Here is a 19,529-nt window from a genome sequence, read left to right as displayed (position 1 = left end):
GCCATCTTGGGGTTGGCGTGACTGGAAGGAAGGGGCTGAGAGGGGCAGGATTTCCTCTGCGGGACAGGGGTGACCTGCCCATAGTATCCAGAACTAGGGAAGAGGAAGGTAGTGTCCGGGGAGCCTGCCTAAGTCCCGGACTAGGTCCCAGCCTGCCCCTTGGCCCCATATAGTTTCCCCTCACCACAGAGACATGTGCAAGGCTGGCCCTATGATTAGATAGCTCTCGTTACTTAAGAAGCACAGTAGAGCACAGTGGGGCACATCAGGGTGCAGAAGGAGGCTTCCCAAGCGGCCTGAGTTACAAGCCAACATCCAGCCATAAGTGTGAGGGGCTTGTTGTCGGAGACCCCACGGCGTGGGACCCTGCTGTTGTCCTTGACTTAACTTGGAAGTGTGGCTTGGTTGGACCTTGAACCAGGAAGGTATTGTGCACCAACGAAAGAGGGAGGGTAGCGCTGTCCTCGCACACACATTGGGAGGGGTCACTTGCTGGACACTGTGTTACAGGTGCCTGAGCAAACTAGGTACGATTGGGGCTAGCTACCCCTGGACTATATTGCTGTTATCATTGTTATTACTGTGCATTGTGTGTGATTATTATTATTTGAGGCCTCCTGTGGAGGTAAAGGAGTTATATTATAGGAGTTCACAGTAAAGGAGTTACTTTATTATACCTGGTTGTGTGTTTTATTGGGGTATACCCTAAATGTATACAAGACCTATGAGGAGCCATCCTGTTACACAGGATGTTCATAGGTGGAGGCGCTGCACCATAGAGATACTGTATATAGAACACACAGTTACCCCAGGCTCCCTAAGGCCCAGGCCTTCTGTAAGCCTAACAGGTAGCACCAGTACCGTAATTACCGCTGTTTCAAATGGGGATAGGGGAAAGGGTGTTACTTAAAGGTTCATTTTTTGTTTGTTTGTTTTTTAGAAAAAAAGAATCGAGTAGTTATAATAGTAAATAGACAAGTTTTGCATTTGCTTTGTTAACAAATTTATTCGGGCATTTGTTTTACATCCAAACATACATCAGTGATAGTGTTAATCTCCCTTTATAAAATGCCGACTGTTTTGGATATGTTCAATATTTTAGCTTTAACAATGAATATAAAAAAACTTTGCATTTAACGTATTGGCCATATAGAAGTGTGTGTGTGTTGAAGATCAATATTTAGCTTTAGCTTTGAAAGTAGAAATGCTGGGGGGATACGTTTCTTCTTCTTAGTGCAGCAATGCCATGAGCAGCTTGCAGAAATCTCCAGATGTGTCAGATTTGACGGTATCAGCTAAGGACTTCTTATACAGCTGCTGGTATCTTTCCTTGATTGTCTCAAGGTCAATCTGTTAAGCAAAGAGAAATATATTTTAATAGGAGCTATGGTAAATAAATAAAACATGTTTGTTTCCTGACTTTTACATGACTACATTAATGAAACTGCAATACAAGTGACACGGTTACAGGAACACTACATTATAGTCACTCAGTTATTGCAATAGGAGGAGAGCACCAAATACACATGCACCCACCGGTATTCGACTACATCACGTTCCAAAGCATATTCAATGACTTGGGACCACCAGCACTTCTTCTCTCTTTTGACCTCCTCTATTTACAATATATTTTAAAGGGCACGGCAGTTGTTGCATTGAAGTTCTAAGAATTAGTGCTGAATTGATGAATCCCATTATTGTATTGTAATGAAAGAACATTGTCATCCTCCACTTCTTCCAAGAGTAAGGGAAGCCAATCTTAGGATACTCCTTGTACTGTACAATGTCACTCCGAGTCAGTTTTTCCTACACTGTGCTAGGTCACAAGGCAGAGGCACTATCCTGAAATGCTGGAAGAAGACTCACAGACTTCAAATCTCTAATCTTTTGGAAACTACAAAGGTACACACAATGCTAATCGAAGCTGCCAAGTGCTGGTGGTTTCGATATATTTCACATGCTGGAGCCACACTCAAGGGGCCAACATGATAAAATACTTGATTTTACTTTGGTTTTATCTATTCCAATATTTTAAATGAATTCCATTTATTATGTCATAACAGACTATCATAGACTACGAGTTGAAGCTACAGTAATAAGATGAAACATGATAATGTTAATATACAATACAATTGTATCATTCATATATATATATATATATATATGTATATATATATATATATATGTGTGTGTATATATATATATATATGTGTGTGTATATATATATATATATATATATATATATATATATATATAAAACAGGAGAAAAAGAAGCGCCAGTTCCATATGGTTGAATAATAAATATGTGTACATTTTATTTAATGACCAGAGTAGTCAAAAGGACTAGTAGTGAACTGGTGTGATTAAAAAGCAATAATATGTCTGGTACAAACAGATAGCAGCAATTAGCAAGTGACATATGGAAGGGGATGTGGAGCAAGGAGGCAAAATATCATAGGGAAAAAAGGCCAACAGTGGTGAATGTCAATGACAGTCCATATGGCTGATGATAGCCCAGTAAGGAACAGTAAACACCTACTTGAGAATGTCCCTTCTCAATGGTGATGGGTGTGCTGGTGACAGACCTGTTACATCTGTTGAAGCACGGAATATACCTCCTCAGCGTGCGATCCGGTTAAACTGGTGTTGTTCTGATGCTGAAAAATCAATTTGCTCCACATCCCCTTCCATATGTCACTTGCTAATTGCTGCTATCTGCTTGTACCAGACATATCATTGCTTTTTAATCACACCAGTTCACTACTAGTCCCTTTGACTACTCTGGTCATTTAATAAAATGTACACATATTTATTATTCAGCCATACGGAACTGGCTCTTCTTTTTCTCCTGTTTTCTGTTTACATTTGGTCAGGCTTGACCACACAGAAGCTTCGCCTATTCCGTACAGACTGACCCTATACTATAATCAATGGATGCTCACATTATTCACTTGCTACACTTATTTAATCCTTTTTTCACACTACACATATATAGAATTAATTTGCACATTTTAACACTACCATTCACTCACTAGCGCTACTAATTGTTTCTGTGTTTATATATATGTAGCCCCTGTAAAATTAGTGGGCTACCAATCCTTCTCCTACTGGAGTAAGCCTTGGTAAGGGCAGGCGCCAGTAGTAATCATGGGTTTTCCCCCCACCAAGCCCTGCCTGGAGTGATAGAGGTAGGCCCCTGACTCTGTAGCAGGCCTGAGACAGAGGGGAGGTCCTGCTGACATCATAAGGGGCAGGGCTGTATCTATTTAGTGGGCTGCTCCTGTGTGTGTCTGTGTCAGTCTGGAGGGAGTGGGAGTTGAGTCTGAGAGTTCTGCCTGGGAGGAGGAGAGTCTGTGACAGTCTGTTGCAGAGGAGAGAAAGATGTGATAGTTGTGAGAGTGGAGAGTGATGGAACCAGAAAAGACACTCAGCCATACAGATTAGAGCTGATAGCACTGTAGTGCGTGGACCAATGCCCCTCACCCTGCTGAGGGGGTGAGGGGGGAGATCTACCCTCACCCAGAGAGTATATCCTGGAGGTGGGGGTTGGGGTATTGAAGCCCCTAACCAGCCCATCCTGCTAGGGTACAGCCTGGAGGAGAGGATAGGAGGAAAGGCCTGCAATTATACATTTGGAGTGCACTGCTGTATATGAACTGCTGTGTGCCGCTGTGCATGAAGTGTTGCTGTATCATTGTGCAAGGACAATAAAGAGTGCTGCTATTTTATAAAAGACTGTGTGGAGTTTAAGATCACTCGCCCTGGGACCAGGGCTTCTTCTGGGAGGATCTTAACCTATTCCTATAGGTCTCGCCAGAAGATGGAGGCGCTGCACCACCACTGTTGCTAGAGAAGATGAAGGCATATACCCCAGAGCCTGGCCCTGTTATCCCTCACACCAACGCGGGAGACTCAGGCCCTCCTGTTCCAAGCAGGTATGCACTACCCAATTACATGTAGCCAGCCCTCAATACACCTTAGAGGCACGATCTGTGTCTGGGGGGGGGGGGGGGGGGACATGGGCTACATATATATATATATACATACACATGTAGAGGTATCAGTACCGTGTTAGTTTACATTGTACAGTAGGATGGATAGCTACTTTAAATAACCTGGCGTCTGCTCTCTCTGGGACTCTTGGCGATGCATGCGGAGGTGAAGACAGGAGTCTTTCTTTGGGAAGAATAAGGTAGGCTTTTATTCAGCCGAAGGTTCAGCAGCATAAAATACAGGCTTTTTCTAGGCCAAAGTTCCTCTACCGCAGCATATGTAAGTCCATATACTGTATGTTTATAGACATCTATATAGATAACTGGTGTCCCTATGCTGCAACCACATGCGCCTGTGTGCAGACCAGGGAGAGAGACAAATGCTTCCCTTTCCTGCCTTTTAAACCCTTCCAACAATCAGCTGGGGTTGTTAGTAGTCCTGGCTTCCTCCAGGTAGGGATTAACCATTACCTGGCACACATCCAACAATTCTAACTGTTGTTTCGCCCCTGTTGCAGGGACTTACAACTGTTTTATGAGATTTGAAACCTCCACTGTCCCACATTTATATTAAAAAAAAGGATTCTGATGACTAGAGATGTGCGAACCTGACGAGATTTGCTGGGTTCTGTTTTAATCGAACTTTCCAAAATGTTGGAAAAACCAGCAAAAATGTAGATAAACGTTTTGACGCCCAACGTTTGCACATCCCTAGTGATGAACCACCCAGTGAAAGGGAGTAACATCCCTTCTACAATAATCATGCAGCAATTCTCCCCCTAATGCCCCCCTAATACTGCAAAACACTAATTCACTCAGTTTGATTTAATCTAGCAATGTGGAAGAAAAATATGGACAGATCTATTAGATAATCTGCTTGCTTATACAACACACTTTCCAAATCCCTGCTTCTTGTTAGGAGAGGTGCAGAAGATTTTAACAAGAATGTGAACACGGCTGTCTCCCGTTCCTAAAACATCTGTCTAGTTTTAAAAACGATTGAAGTGATTTCAAGTGCAATATTGCCTGCGTACATCATTTACTTGAATCAGAATAATGCCGATACAAAACAGGCCTATTTACATACATAATGAGAGGTGCTTTCCATGCCCCATATCAGACTTTTTAGTGACAATTCTATAATGCCAGACTAGACGGATAATATAAAGGCCGTAGAAAATACTGGGCAAACCTCACCAGGTGCTCCGCAGGCTTGTACCTGTGATATCTGTAGTATACTCATGGGAAACGGATGGACTTTATTCTATACCAAAAGCATTGCTTTTATCCATCAGGTGATGTCATTATGTGGCGCAGGTGCACAATAATAGATGGTCTATTTATCATATTCTCTAAGCTGCAAACGCGGGGAAACAAACTACACAAGATTTACTAAGGACAAACACTCCCATGGAAAGCTATTTTTTTCCCTCATTGAAACCACTGTGATTTTCTTCTCTGATGAATCTGGTGCATTATTTTTGCACCTGGTTTTTCCCCAGTTTGGCATCGGGAGACTTTGATAAATGACCTCGAAAGGTATGTACAGTAGTTCTGAGAGCAGAGGCAACACAGCTTCGTCAGACGCTGAGCAACAATACAAATCACTCATTCCTAATGTCAGTTGATAAATAATTAACATTATTCATTCATCCATTGACCTTTAGGTGGTAGGAATCACCTTCATCAAGATAACACACAAAATACTCTGATAACGGTATACAAACAATAAATGTAATGTGACAGTATATATATTTCTAGTACTGATAAAGTGAATTGTATTCCCCAAAATGTTGAATGCTGGATACATAATATTTAAGTCAAACTAAGGTGAGCAAAATTAGTTTTTATATTATTTTAATTAACATTTCCCTTTTTAGCGGTCTGGTAAGTACTTGAATAATTTTGGCAGACTTACTATTTCAAAGTTTCTTCCAGTGACAGATTTGTGTCACAGGTTATTTAAACCTCATGAAGTACAGTAAGTGCTGTATCTTAAAGAAGGTGCAAAAAGGGGCCGACATCTTGCCTAATTAAAGTAAACCTTTTTCTATATACTGCAATGACTGCATATCTTCAGGGGTATATTACAAATTGGTCAGCAATGCCTTTTGTTTTACCCAATCCTATAGCCATACTATATCATGAAGTCCTAACTATCAGGTTTTCAGTATATCACTGCTTCAGCACAGGTGGCCCAATCAGTGGCTCGGTGAAAGACTGCAGCACTGATTGAGCCACTTGTTGCTGAAGCTGGGATATCCTTAAAACCTGACCAGTTGGGGGGTTCTTGAGGACAGGAGTTGAGAACCTCTGCAATAAATGAGAACATTTTCCCTTTCCGGAAATGTTAGCCCCATCCCTCACATTAGGGATTGCAACTTGAAAACATGCAGACTCCAGGACACGTACTACTGATTATTGATGACTTCCCCTGTAAAATAACACCTGGCTGCGGCTGACACAGAGGATGTGGGTAGCAGGTAGAGATGGGCCAATTTTGGCGGCGGATTTTGATCTGCAGCGGATCGGCCGGTTCCTTTGGGCTGCGGATTTCAGCAGATCGGTCTCAAAAACCGGATGTGTTATTATTATTACCAATACACCCCACAGATTCCGCAACCCATGGACGGATTTGTATAATCCACTCCGTGGATTCAGCAATCCATTGACTGATTCGTAAGAATCCGCCGACGGATTGTTGAATTCGCGGGTTAGATTCTACAAATCCGTCCACGGGTTGTATACAATGGTGGCTTTTGATGAATCCGCACGGATTACAACCGATCAGATCCGTTTGCAGAATTTACACCGCATAACGGATTTTTGGGGGAAAATGCGATAAAATGTGGGAAACAGATTTGGGCGGATTGGCCCACCTCTAGTAGCAGGCACACAGTGTTCCTGCACTAACCAGTATGCAGCATTTGTTTTACAGCTTGGGTCACCTGCCTTCCTATCTCTGTTCCTTCCTACTGAATTATTCATCTGTACTTCCTTAGTTCACATGGTCACTTACTAAAATCGGTATAAAGCATTGAAACATAAACAGTATCCGAATGATGGACATTTTAAGTTGCTGACCAAGGATAGTCCTTCCGAATTTGGATGGTTTGCAACTCTACTTTCAATGTTAGCTCTACCTTTGGAGCAATGGTTTCTATATCCCCTCCCAGGGTTACCCTGGAACATCTCCTTCAGCTTCAGAAAGGTGTCTAATTCATTAATGCATTGGCACCCTTGTAAAGCGCTAGGTACAGATGTGGGCGTTATATAAAGAAAGATAGTCAGTACACACACATACATACACATTGCTTGGAAATAAAGCGTCGTCAGACAGGCTTATATAGGAGTGTGCATAAGGTGGATTAATCCCCCAAAATGTCAGCTCCTGCTTAATCAGCTGTAACTCAGAAGAAGGGATTCACTAAGTGGGAGGTGTGGGACTGGTCCTAAAATCTCGAGACACTTTCCAAAGTGGGAGAGTTGTCATGTCCTTGTTTACAGAGTCAGTGTCTGTACTCACTGAGCCGCCGCTCCTATGCTTTCACAAGTCATATTGGTAACCTGGAAAGTGTTTTTGTTTTTACTGTCTATTCTAATGTAGACTAAAAAGAAGACTCAACAATACAAATACTGCAAGCAGCTGGACAAATAAACACTGGACATCTTTTTAACTTTCTAACGGCACCCTATGAGGATTAATACAGAGCTGTAATAGTGATAAAAGAACAGATCTTGGCCCATATTCATTGAGCAGTCTTTTGCCCTAAGACACATTTCAGCACTGGAAGACCCCTTACTGCCCACTGACTTGATTGCTTGGTGAATGTGCTACCAGGTCTTTGCACCCCTTTCATTTGCCATCAAGGTTTATATTTAGTATACTAGAGAAACCCCCGCTACAGCTTAATAATTCCACCTCCTTAAGCCTGGCGTATAATTCTCATATGGACATCACCAAGCACAGTGGATATATTTTACACGCTGTACTGAGCTATTTTTTTGTTATCCGGGGTTTCAGTACCCCTATTGGATCCTTTATGCGTTATTTAATTGGTTATTTTAACTCCCTGTATTTTATTGTTTGCTCCTATTAAAATGTATATTTTAATGAATTCATTAATCACCCATTTAGTGATAGAGTGCTATCAAATTGGGGTCCTTGTCCCCTACAGTTGTTAAGGTTTATATTTACTAAGCGATGCTACTGTGTGCCATAAGACAGCTTCTAGAGGCAGAAGACACCTTATAACCTGTTTAGTAAAAATGGGCAAAAATGCCTTCTTTTTAAACAGCAAACATAATTTTTTTGTGTGCCGATTTTATGCAGCGTAATGATTTGGTAAATGATGATTAGCAATAATTATATTGGTTTATTCTGACTTCAGACAGTCAACAGAACCCCAGGGCACTGTATCAAAAGCAGTGATGATCACTCTGTGAATTATAAGCCATGTGAGGCCGGTAACAGAGTTCTATGTGGCAGTGGTTACTTTATAACACAAAACGTTAAAACCTGTCAGTACTGCCCTCTTCCCCGTGTCAAGGGCCCAGGGGCCAGAAAATAAAATAAGGTCAAACTTAAATCTTGTGCTTTCCACAAAAGAACACTTGATCTTGGCTTTTAATATTGGCTCATTGCTTAAGTGTTTCTAAAGTAAAACATCTGTCTAGTAATAGTTTGTGTGGAGTAATATCTCTGGTGCCCTCGTGTGTTCGAAGCAGCAATTCCCTTTAAAAAAAACAAAAAAACCTACTTTAATTGCCCACTGTCCCAATTACCCCACTGTCTTACCCCATTTCAGTCTCCATGCCCCTCTTAGCCCTTGGCATAACTAAGGGCATTTATTGGTACCAGCAAACGAGTAATGAGAAAACTGCACATCACCCCAATATCTTCATTATTAATTAACTTGCCGTAGAGATGTGTTGGCGGCCAAATGGTATTCCCAGGAGAGCAGGAGTAAATATGCGATGTTAGCTTTTAGAAACCTTTGCACATACAATACTGGCGCGTTTTAGGTTTTGCATACTTTGAAAAAGTCACTAAATTGTTACATTTTGAAGAAAATTGAAAAAAACGAAATGGCCAAAGGTCAATGTCCTACAATACTGTAGGATCAAATAATGTTTCCTAATTTTATGAATCTTGCAAAAACAGTATGGTGGTGTAATGATGTTTCCCCCACCCTATGGGAGATTCCCCTGTTACCAGGTGTATGGGGCATGCTACCTGTTGGTTCACAAGAGGCTCAGGTGTCCGCCGATGGTTGTGGGGACTGCAGAACAGGCTTCTGGGGTACATACCTGACATTTACTCCATGGTACTCAGTGCCTCCATCTGCTGTAGGCTCCAGATGTATGAAGGTAATCTCCCACAGTAGAACAGACTCCTCTCCCAGGAAAGATTAAACACCAGGCAGGAGGTATATATAACAGGAACGGTTTTATTCTTCTCTGCTCCCAGCGCAGTCACTTGGCAACTCTGCCCAATGCAGTCACAGCTCTGATCTCAAACTTCAGATGGTCCCTGGACCTTCACTATGGGTCAAGGGCCTCCGCAGCAGTCCTAGCTCTTCCCTGATCCTCTAGTAACACATGGGCTATAGGTAATCACTCACTCCCCCGAAGGGAAGTTAACCGGGGCCTGCCAGTGCACAGCAGCCTGGGTGTGATACCTTGTCTCTCTCAAGGGTAGAGACCAACTAACAATTTGGAGATGCAACCCACTTGAGTACATTAGGGGGAAGGTACCAGGTCTGAACCCAGGATTGGGTAGAACACAGACCTGATCCCACCTCCTCCCCTGTCACTCAAGAGTACTGCCTTGAGTGGGGAAAACCCATGATTGATCCCAACACTGCCTGCTGTTACCAGGACTGATATGTCAGGACAGGGCAGAATAGTAGCCACACCCAGCCATGGCTACAGGGGCTTTCTGAAGACTTTCATGGTATTTTACTGATTACTGTATGTGAAAGTTATATGAAGCCAAAAAATTAAACAAACACAAAACAACCTCTTTTTAGTGGACAAAACCTTTTTGGCCTTCTCACAAAAAAAAAAATGCACAAACATTCATGTACCAAACTATGATAACTTTGCACATCTGTATTCATGATGCCAACTGCGGGATAACGTGTTTACCTCGGCTCTGGTCACAAGTATGCGAATGAGTGTTTCCTCATCTGTCCCACCTCCTTTCATTGCTTTGTACAGCCGCTTAGCGAAGTAGCCTTGACAATCCTTGGTGCATTGTACTGCAGAAAGAAAGATATGCACTGGTTTTAAGATGGTTTGTCAATAGAATAAAAGTATTGGCTTGTTAGAAGCTTGTAGTTCAAAGTTCTAATATTGGTCCTGAATACATGTAGATTTGTTGAAAGCCCTATGCAGAGTTCTTCACAGATTCAAACATATTGGACAGAGCTTTTGTAAATGCTGAAATGTGCAGAATCGTAGCTTCTGACAACTCTGAAAATGGGTGTTGAGCATGAGAGTTACAAAGACTCTTCTTCAGGTTTAACACTTGGCACATCTTAAGACTACCGTACTGTACAGTATATCACGCACACATTTATTTTCCTGAGCATCTAAACCACGGGAGTCTCTTGGAGAAGGTATTGGCAAAATGGTGAACAAATTTGATCGATAGCTGCAGATTACAACGAGACACCCATTTTATTGAAACTGTTACCCCCATGAGATTTTGCACCGGTAGATTATCCAGTTTGAGTTGCTAATGTCTAGAGCGAAGAAGAGATCTTTCCAAGAGGAACTTTTATGCAGTACAAATAGAAGGCTTACCAATGTTTTCATATCCCCCAGCATGCACCTAGGATAATGACATGTTAAGTCTATTTCCATCTCTCTTCTTGGAACATCCAAAATAGTCAAAAGAAACAATAACCATAGTAACTGGATTGACACTTTTTTTTTTGCTTCGGAGCAACATACACTAGTGAAAATACACCATTGTAAAAAAAACCCATCTGTAATGTTCCTTAAACATCTGCTCTAAATTGTGCTGAAATTATTCAGCACGAACAAAAGTAGGGCACACCACAAAATGCAAAAAAATGTATCAACATGTATTAAAGCATTAAATCGCACATCCTAATGTTTCAGAATGCAGAAATGATTCAGTCATTAGTCCTTCCTAAAATAATTGATTTAATAAATCACATAAACTTTTATTTCAACACGAGAAATGTAGCTAGACTCTGTACATACTTTGAACAAGACTTCTTGATGCTTCTTATATTTTGTTGTCATCCCTTTGTTTGACACGTTATATTTCATCTCGTTTTGCCTTCCACATTCTTATGATATCATTATTTCTTTTGTATGCAAATGTTTCACAGGTAATAATGTCTGTGAAGTGAGTACAGGAGCTATAGCTCAGAAAACTGTGCAATAAAACAGCACCAGGATGATTGCTACTTTTAATTTCTTTGTCGGATAAATCTGTTTTGTCCGCGGTTTTACAGGGGCTATTTTCTATTTCATATTTTCTAAAAGGTGCTATCCCATAAGACACCGTAACGGAATTGGCCAGTAGATGTGTTCCCTGCACTGGAAGGTTTCATACGGCAGAGCATCATTTAGCAGAGTAATGTGTGTGGTTATCTTTCTTTTATTGCATGATTTTTTTTAAAACATAGGTTTAAAGTAGGGGGGTCCCCCGTGTCGAACCCCATTCATTTCAGCTCCGGGGACCCCCTGCCGCCCTAGATGCTTACCGGCGAAGGGGGTGCCAGAATCATGGCAAAGTTTAAAGCCCTCGGTCTTGTGGGCCAATAGGAAGCCTCACCGGATGCCATCACGGCTTCCTATTGTCCCGCAGGGCGCGGAAGCTTTGAAAAGCGGCCATTACTTGAACCCAGCTAGCCGAGCCGGAGCGGCTTCCGGCAGCCCCTAAGGAGCTAAGTATCTCCAGAAAATGTATGGGGTTCCACTCCAGAGACCCCCTGCTTCATACCTGTGCTAAAAATAAAAACTGATAAAGAAATAGAACCCTTCCTACGAACAATAAGCATAAGCCATTGATATGCCTCATGTAATGCATAAAATATGAACAACCACATTCATCGGCCTCTGATAAAATATGCACTTTAACAAGTCCTCCCAGGATATTTGTATCGTGTTTATCGAGCAAGAAATCCTTTCGTTTACGTACACACAGTTACAAAACGGAAGTGAATTACGAGCCTATTTTTATTTCCTTGTGTTCTTATTTATTGTGCTCTTATTAGAATTAAATAAACACCTTTCTATGGAGTAACAATATAAGTCATTGCTCCTCCCTTTGGAAAAGGACTTGTCACACACAATCACATCTTTTTCTCCCAGGCGCTCTTCTTTTTTATATAATTTAAAAGGATAAATGAAGGGTTTGGTGTGGGATATGTGGGAAGGAAAGACTAGGCCCGGAGACTAGGCCGGAAATTGTGCAAATGCTGACTCCTCTACCAGAACAATCTGTTTTGGAGAGGAGTTATTCATTACATTTACATTGCATGGCTCACTTGAGTAGTTGGTTTATCACTGTGTGCTGGTTTGATGCTGCAGTATGCCAAGACAATAATGACATAGTAATAATATAGCTCAGTGGCCCTAAAGTATGGGATAAAACAAAGCATTCACCTTAGTCCTGTAACCACATCCTTCCAGACAAGGTTTACCTGAATAAACATTGCATCAGGATGTGACCACAGAGCCTCAGAGTTTATGAGAGCCCTGTCTGTGGAATTTGGATACATAACTCATATCACATGTGGTTGATTAGTATTCACATATTCACTTAGCTGGTCTAAAAGGTGTTTTGTGTACTGTACACTGTATTATCCTCATCACATATTACTGCTGGGACATTTCCAATAGTTTACTGTTTTGACTGTGGTAAATGCCATTTTCCTGACCATACTATATTCTAAAAACTGCTTTGTATGTATGTATTTCTTTATTTATAAGCACCATCCATGTACAGTATGTGAAAAAATATCACATTTTTGTGATCTTAGAGATAACACTACTCGTGTTTCCAGGCACCCCACTTTTGGTAGTAAAAAATCTTTTTGGGCAGTTTCTTGCAAAAAATGACAAATATGACCACTGGGACCCCCAATAAAAAACCCCAGCAAATCAGTGGCTTTACTTTTCTTTTTTACCAGTGTTCCCAGAGTCTTGTCCAGGATCGCTATTTCCTTCTAGTGATGCAAACGGAAGCGATAGTGTTTACTTTCTATATTTTAGATACAGTGCCCTATGTTTTTCTTTTTTCTTCAAGAAGCTTCAAAGTTAGTTCATGTATTAACCTCCAGGTTGCCACCCTTCATACTGTACACTGTACCTCTATAGGGCACGGAGATAGGTTAAGGGGTTAATTTAGTGGAAACCGGAGGGTTCTTGGAAACAGGAGCAACGCGGTTGAGCTCTGTGAGACAAAGTCGATCAATAGCAATGCCCTCTCCAAGCAGCACGGACTGCTGCTTTACCATGCACAGTCTGAAAGAAAGGAGTGTGGTGGGTGCTGGTATAAACTAAGAGACAGAATTAAGGATGCTAGTATAATAGGGTCGTGCTCTGAAGCTGGAAAGTGGTAGGTTCAGGGCAAACACACGGAAGTGCTTCTTCAATGAAAGGTCGAAGGTGGTGGATGGTAATGCAGTAAAATACTTTAAGGCTTCTTGAGAAAAAGTCAATTGTATCTTAAATATAGCAAATAAAAATATCACTTGTGAGCACATTCACATGTCTCAGACAGGTCTGCAATTCTGCTTTCCCCCGTCATCTCTTAGCATGCAATGTATCCACTGCAGCCAGGGATTCTGGGAAATGACGTGCAAATGAGTACGCAGTGTTGGACCAAGTGGTCCTCCTAATTTGCCATCAATGTTTCTAGGATTTGTAAAATAAAACACGTTGACAGAATGAGTGTAGACAATGTTTTACTAAACCTACATATGAACCTGAATGGTAATAAAGGGCATTCAAGGACAAGGAAACTCTGAATATATCAATCTTTAAGTAAATCATCTGAATCCTTTTCTAAGTTGGCTCAGACTTGTCTAAGTTCAAGTGAAATTGGAGAATTTTACCAACAATTCTACTGTATATTCAAACAACACCCAGACCCAAAAATATGGCTATCCAGGAAAAAACATATTTTTGGGTCTGACTGAAAATTAGCTGTTGAACTGCTTGCGAACTTTGAAAACAGGGCACATTTTTTTGCTATGAAAAATAGGCAAATGTTGCATGGTTGGAGAACCTGAGTGAAAAGTTTCCATCTCTAGTTATTAGCAAGGACTTTTCCATTTAGAGTTCACTGGTTATCACCTCACTTAAACCACCCAGTTTAATATGGTCATACTGTACAGTACACTTCTCAGTACCACTTTCATCTCTTCTGAGAATCCCTTTCTACAGTACATGCCCACACTTTATATGCCTTGATGTTTGCCTCTACTGTCCTTTCATGGAGAAAGCTTGTTTGACCTTGCTGACTATTGGCCATATATAGCACTGCTATGCCATAGGACCTCTTCTGACGCTGGAAGACACCTTGCAGCCAATACAGATGTGTCCCGGACCAGCAAGATGTCTTATGGAATATGGACCAATATATCTTGAAGCTTCTTCCCATTCCTATTTGCCAACACCACTTTTCCTTCTTTCATCCAAACTGCCAAGTCTTTGTGTAATATTGTACAACTCTTGCTAAACTTTCACCTGGTGGTGACGCCTTTTGATGCATTGGGGTTTAAATCAGTATTTCACCCTAAAATACCTTTAATATTGACCGCCGATGTCCCAGAGATTTTTGATATGTAGGCATGGTTGCCAATGTCACATGTACTAGTGATATCCTCTTATTCATTGCTGGTCTTGCCAGCAATGTTACAAATTGCCAATGAAGTGGGAGGAGGGGGTCATTTGTATTTCCCAAAAGTGCAGTGACATCGGAAGTCAATATATTCTGAAGCAAGTGATTAGAAGCTGATAAGGTCCAGGGGTGGTGGGTCTTCTCGTTCAGGTACATTGAAAAAGAGATCTTCAAAAGAAGGTATTGCTGCATTAAGAAATCTGAAACTGAATAACTGATTCATGATAATCACTGCAAAACCAAGACCCAGGTCCACAAATCTCCATTAGGTCATTTAACGTGGTGTTGACCTAACCTAACGTCACGTTAACACTATCAATGTATCTTCAAAGAACAATAACATGACTGTAATGCATGCCCTTACCCTCTCCCGCCTGGATTATTGTAACCTACTGCTAAGAGGCCTCCCTGCCTCACAACTGTTTCCTTTGCAAAGCAGAAAGAGGACATGCAGTCCAGCCTCGGTGCAACAGGAGCAATTCACAGTCATAGAACATAACATCCGATAAATCCCATATAGACTGAGCAGTATGTCTTAATCCTGGGAATATAAATCTTTATATAGCTGCTCCAATATATTGAAATGGAGTATTGACTTAAAGTGTAATTAACAACATATGACTCATAAACAAGTGTCCGCCAATCTAACCAGCTTAAATCATAAAGTGGGATTGATAGGGTACTGGGGAGGCACAGACACCAAAAGGTAAAGCGCCCCCTTTTAACCAACCACACTCAGATAAGGCCACAGAGCATATACTGTAGGCAACACTGTCAATAAGTAGCAGGAAACTTCCACAGTACACTCACTGTTAGTAGAAATGGAGGTTCTCTTAGAATAATTTTTCCTTTAGTGCCCTTGAGAATATCAGGGCACCTGTCAGAGGTGGCAATAGAGAAAATATCCTTAACCGCAGAGAAATGTTCTGGATACATTCTCTGGGATCATTGTCTCCGCGAGGGATGAACACTGATTGGGAACTAAAGCATTTTTTGTCTTTTTCTGGTTTTTGATAACATGTATTGATTGTTTATTATTGACTTTGTATCAGATTTTTCTACATGTACTACATTTACTATCTTTGTATGTTTATACGTTACATAGTTCATTGATATTTGGTCATGATAAATCTTAATTAGGTTTTTTTCTATGAAATATCTTATTCTATGTGAACTTATATTTTATAGTATTACTATACTGGTCTCAGGATGCTATATATGGGGTACTTACTCCTATGTCGGTTTTTGTAGAGATATATATATATATATATTATTGTATGATCTATATTCAGGTATTAATTATTTTATTTTTGATTAATGTTTTCCTGTATGGATATAAATCTCTCCATCAATTATTCTTCCCCTTTTCTTTTAACTTTAGATTTCTATTTTTTTAACATATTGTTTGTTGTGTATTCAGTTTGGGCCCTTATCCCTTATTCCCTTCCTTTTGCCTTGGCATATTATATGGGATTATTGTCATCTTTTTGAGGGACTTGATAGGTATCATCATTGCCTTTAGAATTGTATAGGGCTGCCGTTTTGCTGAATATTCATGTGTTAGTCTGTGTGTCATCCTATTGATTGCCGTCCTCCAAGCCAGGTGGCGCTGTGACTTGTACTTGGATTGTCTCCTGTTACTCCGGTTTGCCGGTTAGTCTCGCGAGACTTCCAGTCAGTTCCGCTTACGTCACTTCCGGTCACGGATGGCATCAATCAGGTAAATTGTGTATTTAAGTCAACACTTTTGTATGTGGGGTTATACTCTTTGACAAAGGGCTTAGCCCGAAACGCGTCAGAGTGGGTAGTTGTCCTATGTTTGGGTGTCTCACGCAGGCACTTAATAAATTAGTTTTATTCCATGGTGTGCCGGTTCCTGATTACCATATCCCAGCGCAGTGCTCCACTTTCCTCCCGTGTGAGTGATTTTGTATTACTTCCTTCCATCCTATTTCCCCTCCCTTCACCCATTCAACTTTTAGCAATTTAGGCTATTGTATGACTTACATCTTACTGTTTCTGTTTTTGTTTTTTCTGGCTTGCGCTCGCCTTATTGTGCCTTGAAACTAATATGTGTCAGCCAGATAGGGGTCCCCCGAGATTTTTCGAAATACTTCAAGGGTTCCTCCAAACAAAAAAAGTTGGGAATCAAGGGCCTAGACGCATAGCTTCGGTCACACACTGACAGTCACTCCTACCAATGACTGCCATCTACTGCACTTATTCCCTCACCTGCTGTCTCTGCAAGTCTCCCAACAGTTCACTTAGATTGTAAGCTCTCCGGGGCAGGGATTTGCTTTCCCTGATCTTAGTTGTTGCACTTCTTATACTATAATCCCCTGTACTGTATTGTCTCTCTTGTAAAGGGCAAAGCACAGCTGTGGATGCTATATAAATAAAGATATACATACTGTACATACATAATGTATAATTTTTCCAGTAAAAAGCACAGTGTTAGCTATAAGTAGTGATAATGACATGTAAATTATATGCAAATGAGGCTTTATTATAATATTGCATGTTAAATAATATGTTACTCTTATCCAGGCCCTAAAATAGGGCTTTTGCAGTGTCTGGGGGGCTGTAACGTCACAGTTGGATGTAAATGAAATAACATAGCATTATATCTTTCTCAACTTGTGCTTAAGTCTTATTTCCCTGTCTGGTTCAGAGTAACGTTGACACGTACTTACAGTCACATTATCAGAAGATATCGCGACATTATGCTACAATAACTTGGCATTAAAGCTTAGGCTAATGAGCTGTCATTTAGAACGTGTTTTTGCATATAATTAGCTTGGAAGATAGCATGTTACCTCAGAGAGTACAACATCGGTTCCTGTTTTAGGTCACACTATGAGCCATGATGTAACGGAGCTTTGTGCATCTGAACCAAATGAGATGAACTTTGATACCTGTAGGTCTTATAGACTAGTTCTAGACACAATAGGTCCTTGGAACACCAGCATTTTAAAGCAATGAGCGCATTTTAGAAGCTACAGACTTGCCAAAATTCTTATTTTTTCTGCCTAAAACATTTTAACACTTGATCAAAACACTGGGTTGTCACCACAAAGCACACAAAGCACAGAATAAATAGTACATCAATATGGAATAGGCATATTATGCATATATTAAGGCTGTATAGAATTGAAGTATTCTGACCAAACCCCTGAAAAATGCTAAGAATTTGACCACATCACAAGTTAAACATCTTTTCTTCTTTACATTTTAAGGCCTTTTCTTTTAATCCTTTAAATACATTGAGGAAACAGCAACGCATCATTTAGCAATAATTTACAAAAAGGACATTAGCTTTCCCATCATGGCAGAAGTTGAAAGTATTGAATGATGGAGAACGAGGACCTCCTCCTGCGTTAACTGAAATACCATTTCCCATTTAACTGCAGTACCCCTCATATCACACGTTACCCAATTCTTTCATTCTGACTCCACAAAATGTCAAAATAATTAGAATGACACTTTGTTTTAGAATGATATGAGGCAGAACAAAGGGTATAGAACATGTTTCAATGTGTCAAATGAGATATGCTTTCCCTAACATTAAACAAGTGCTAGTCTTCTCAGCACGTCGTAGAATGGGACCCACAAAAGATCGGTTAGGACTAGAGCAGTAAAGAATAATGGATTAAATGATATTAAAATAGTCAGTTTAAATACATCTACTATATATTTCTGAAAGCACTGTATGTTTGTCTGCATGGCCTGTGTCCCTAGGGCCAATCGCATTGCACCTTTGGCCTGTCATTCAGCCTCAGGCCATGCCCGCCCCCACACACCTCTCATTGGCCTGCTGCCAACACCACTGACACACTGTCCCACCCCTCACTGACTCTCATTGGCCAGCGGCCAACACCACTGACACACTGTCCCAACCATCACTGACTCTCATTGGCCTGCGGCCAACACCACTGCCACACTGTCCCACCCCTCAGTGACCTTTGGGAACGCTTCAAAGCACCTAATCATCACTGCTCTGGGAGATTTGGGAACGCTACACAGCACCTAATCCTCACTGCTCTGGGACCACGCTTCAAAGCAACGAATCCTCACTGCTCTGGGGCCACCTCTCAACCCACAAAACCCTCACCGCCTGCTACCACAGATCAGGTACAGAATCAGAACTATATAAACATTGCTTTCAGCACTCCAACATTACACACGCTCACACAACACCGCACGATCACCTCCACACACCGCACGAATACGCAGCGCATACCGACGGACAATGCCTCTTAAAAACACCCCCCTCGACCACCACCCCCCCCAACCTCATGCACACCACGAACGCACGCCACAGCTCTCCCGTTACCGCAGCCCCTCACACCCCCCACCCCACCCGAACAGCCAACGCACGCTGCTCCTCCGGAGGCCGCAAAAACCACACAACCTCATGCACACCACTAACGCACGCCACAGCTTTCCCGCTACCGCAGCCCCTCACACACCCCCCCCCCCACCCGAACAGCCAACGCACGCTGCTCCTCCGGAGGCCGCAAAAAACCACACAACCTCATGCACACCACTAACGCACGCCACAGCTCTCCCGCTACCGCAGCCCCTTACCCCCCCCCCCCCCCACCTGAATAGCCAATGCACGCTGCTCCTCCGGAGGCCGCAAAAAA

At 41.6% G+C, this 19,529-nt stretch overlaps 1 protein-coding gene across 1 annotated transcript in view; it reads right to left on the bottom strand.

Annotated features, from left to right (window-relative positions):
* Positions 1–979: 979 nt before the first annotated feature.
* ANXA13 (annexin A13) overlaps positions 980–19,529 on the bottom strand; it is a 59,337-nt gene continuing 40,787 nt past the window's right edge. Inside the window, exons 10-11 of the mRNA XM_075582236.1 lie at positions 10,143–10,255; positions 980–1,350 (exon numbers count right to left, since the gene is read on the bottom strand). Of these exons, the coding sequence (XP_075438351.1) occupies positions 1,231–1,350; positions 10,143–10,255 (233 nt within the window). The 3' untranslated portion in view covers positions 980–1,230. The remainder of the gene's footprint in view (positions 1,351–10,142; positions 10,256–19,529) is intronic.

The sequence above is a fragment of the Ascaphus truei genome, chromosome 2 (genome assembly GCF_040206685.1).
Source record: "Ascaphus truei isolate aAscTru1 chromosome 2, aAscTru1.hap1, whole genome shotgun sequence".
In the NCBI taxonomy this organism is placed as follows: domain Eukaryota; kingdom Metazoa; phylum Chordata; class Amphibia; order Anura; family Ascaphidae; genus Ascaphus; species Ascaphus truei.
Note: the sequence above shows the minus strand (reverse complement) of the source record. Positions and strands in the feature narration are given on the sequence as shown.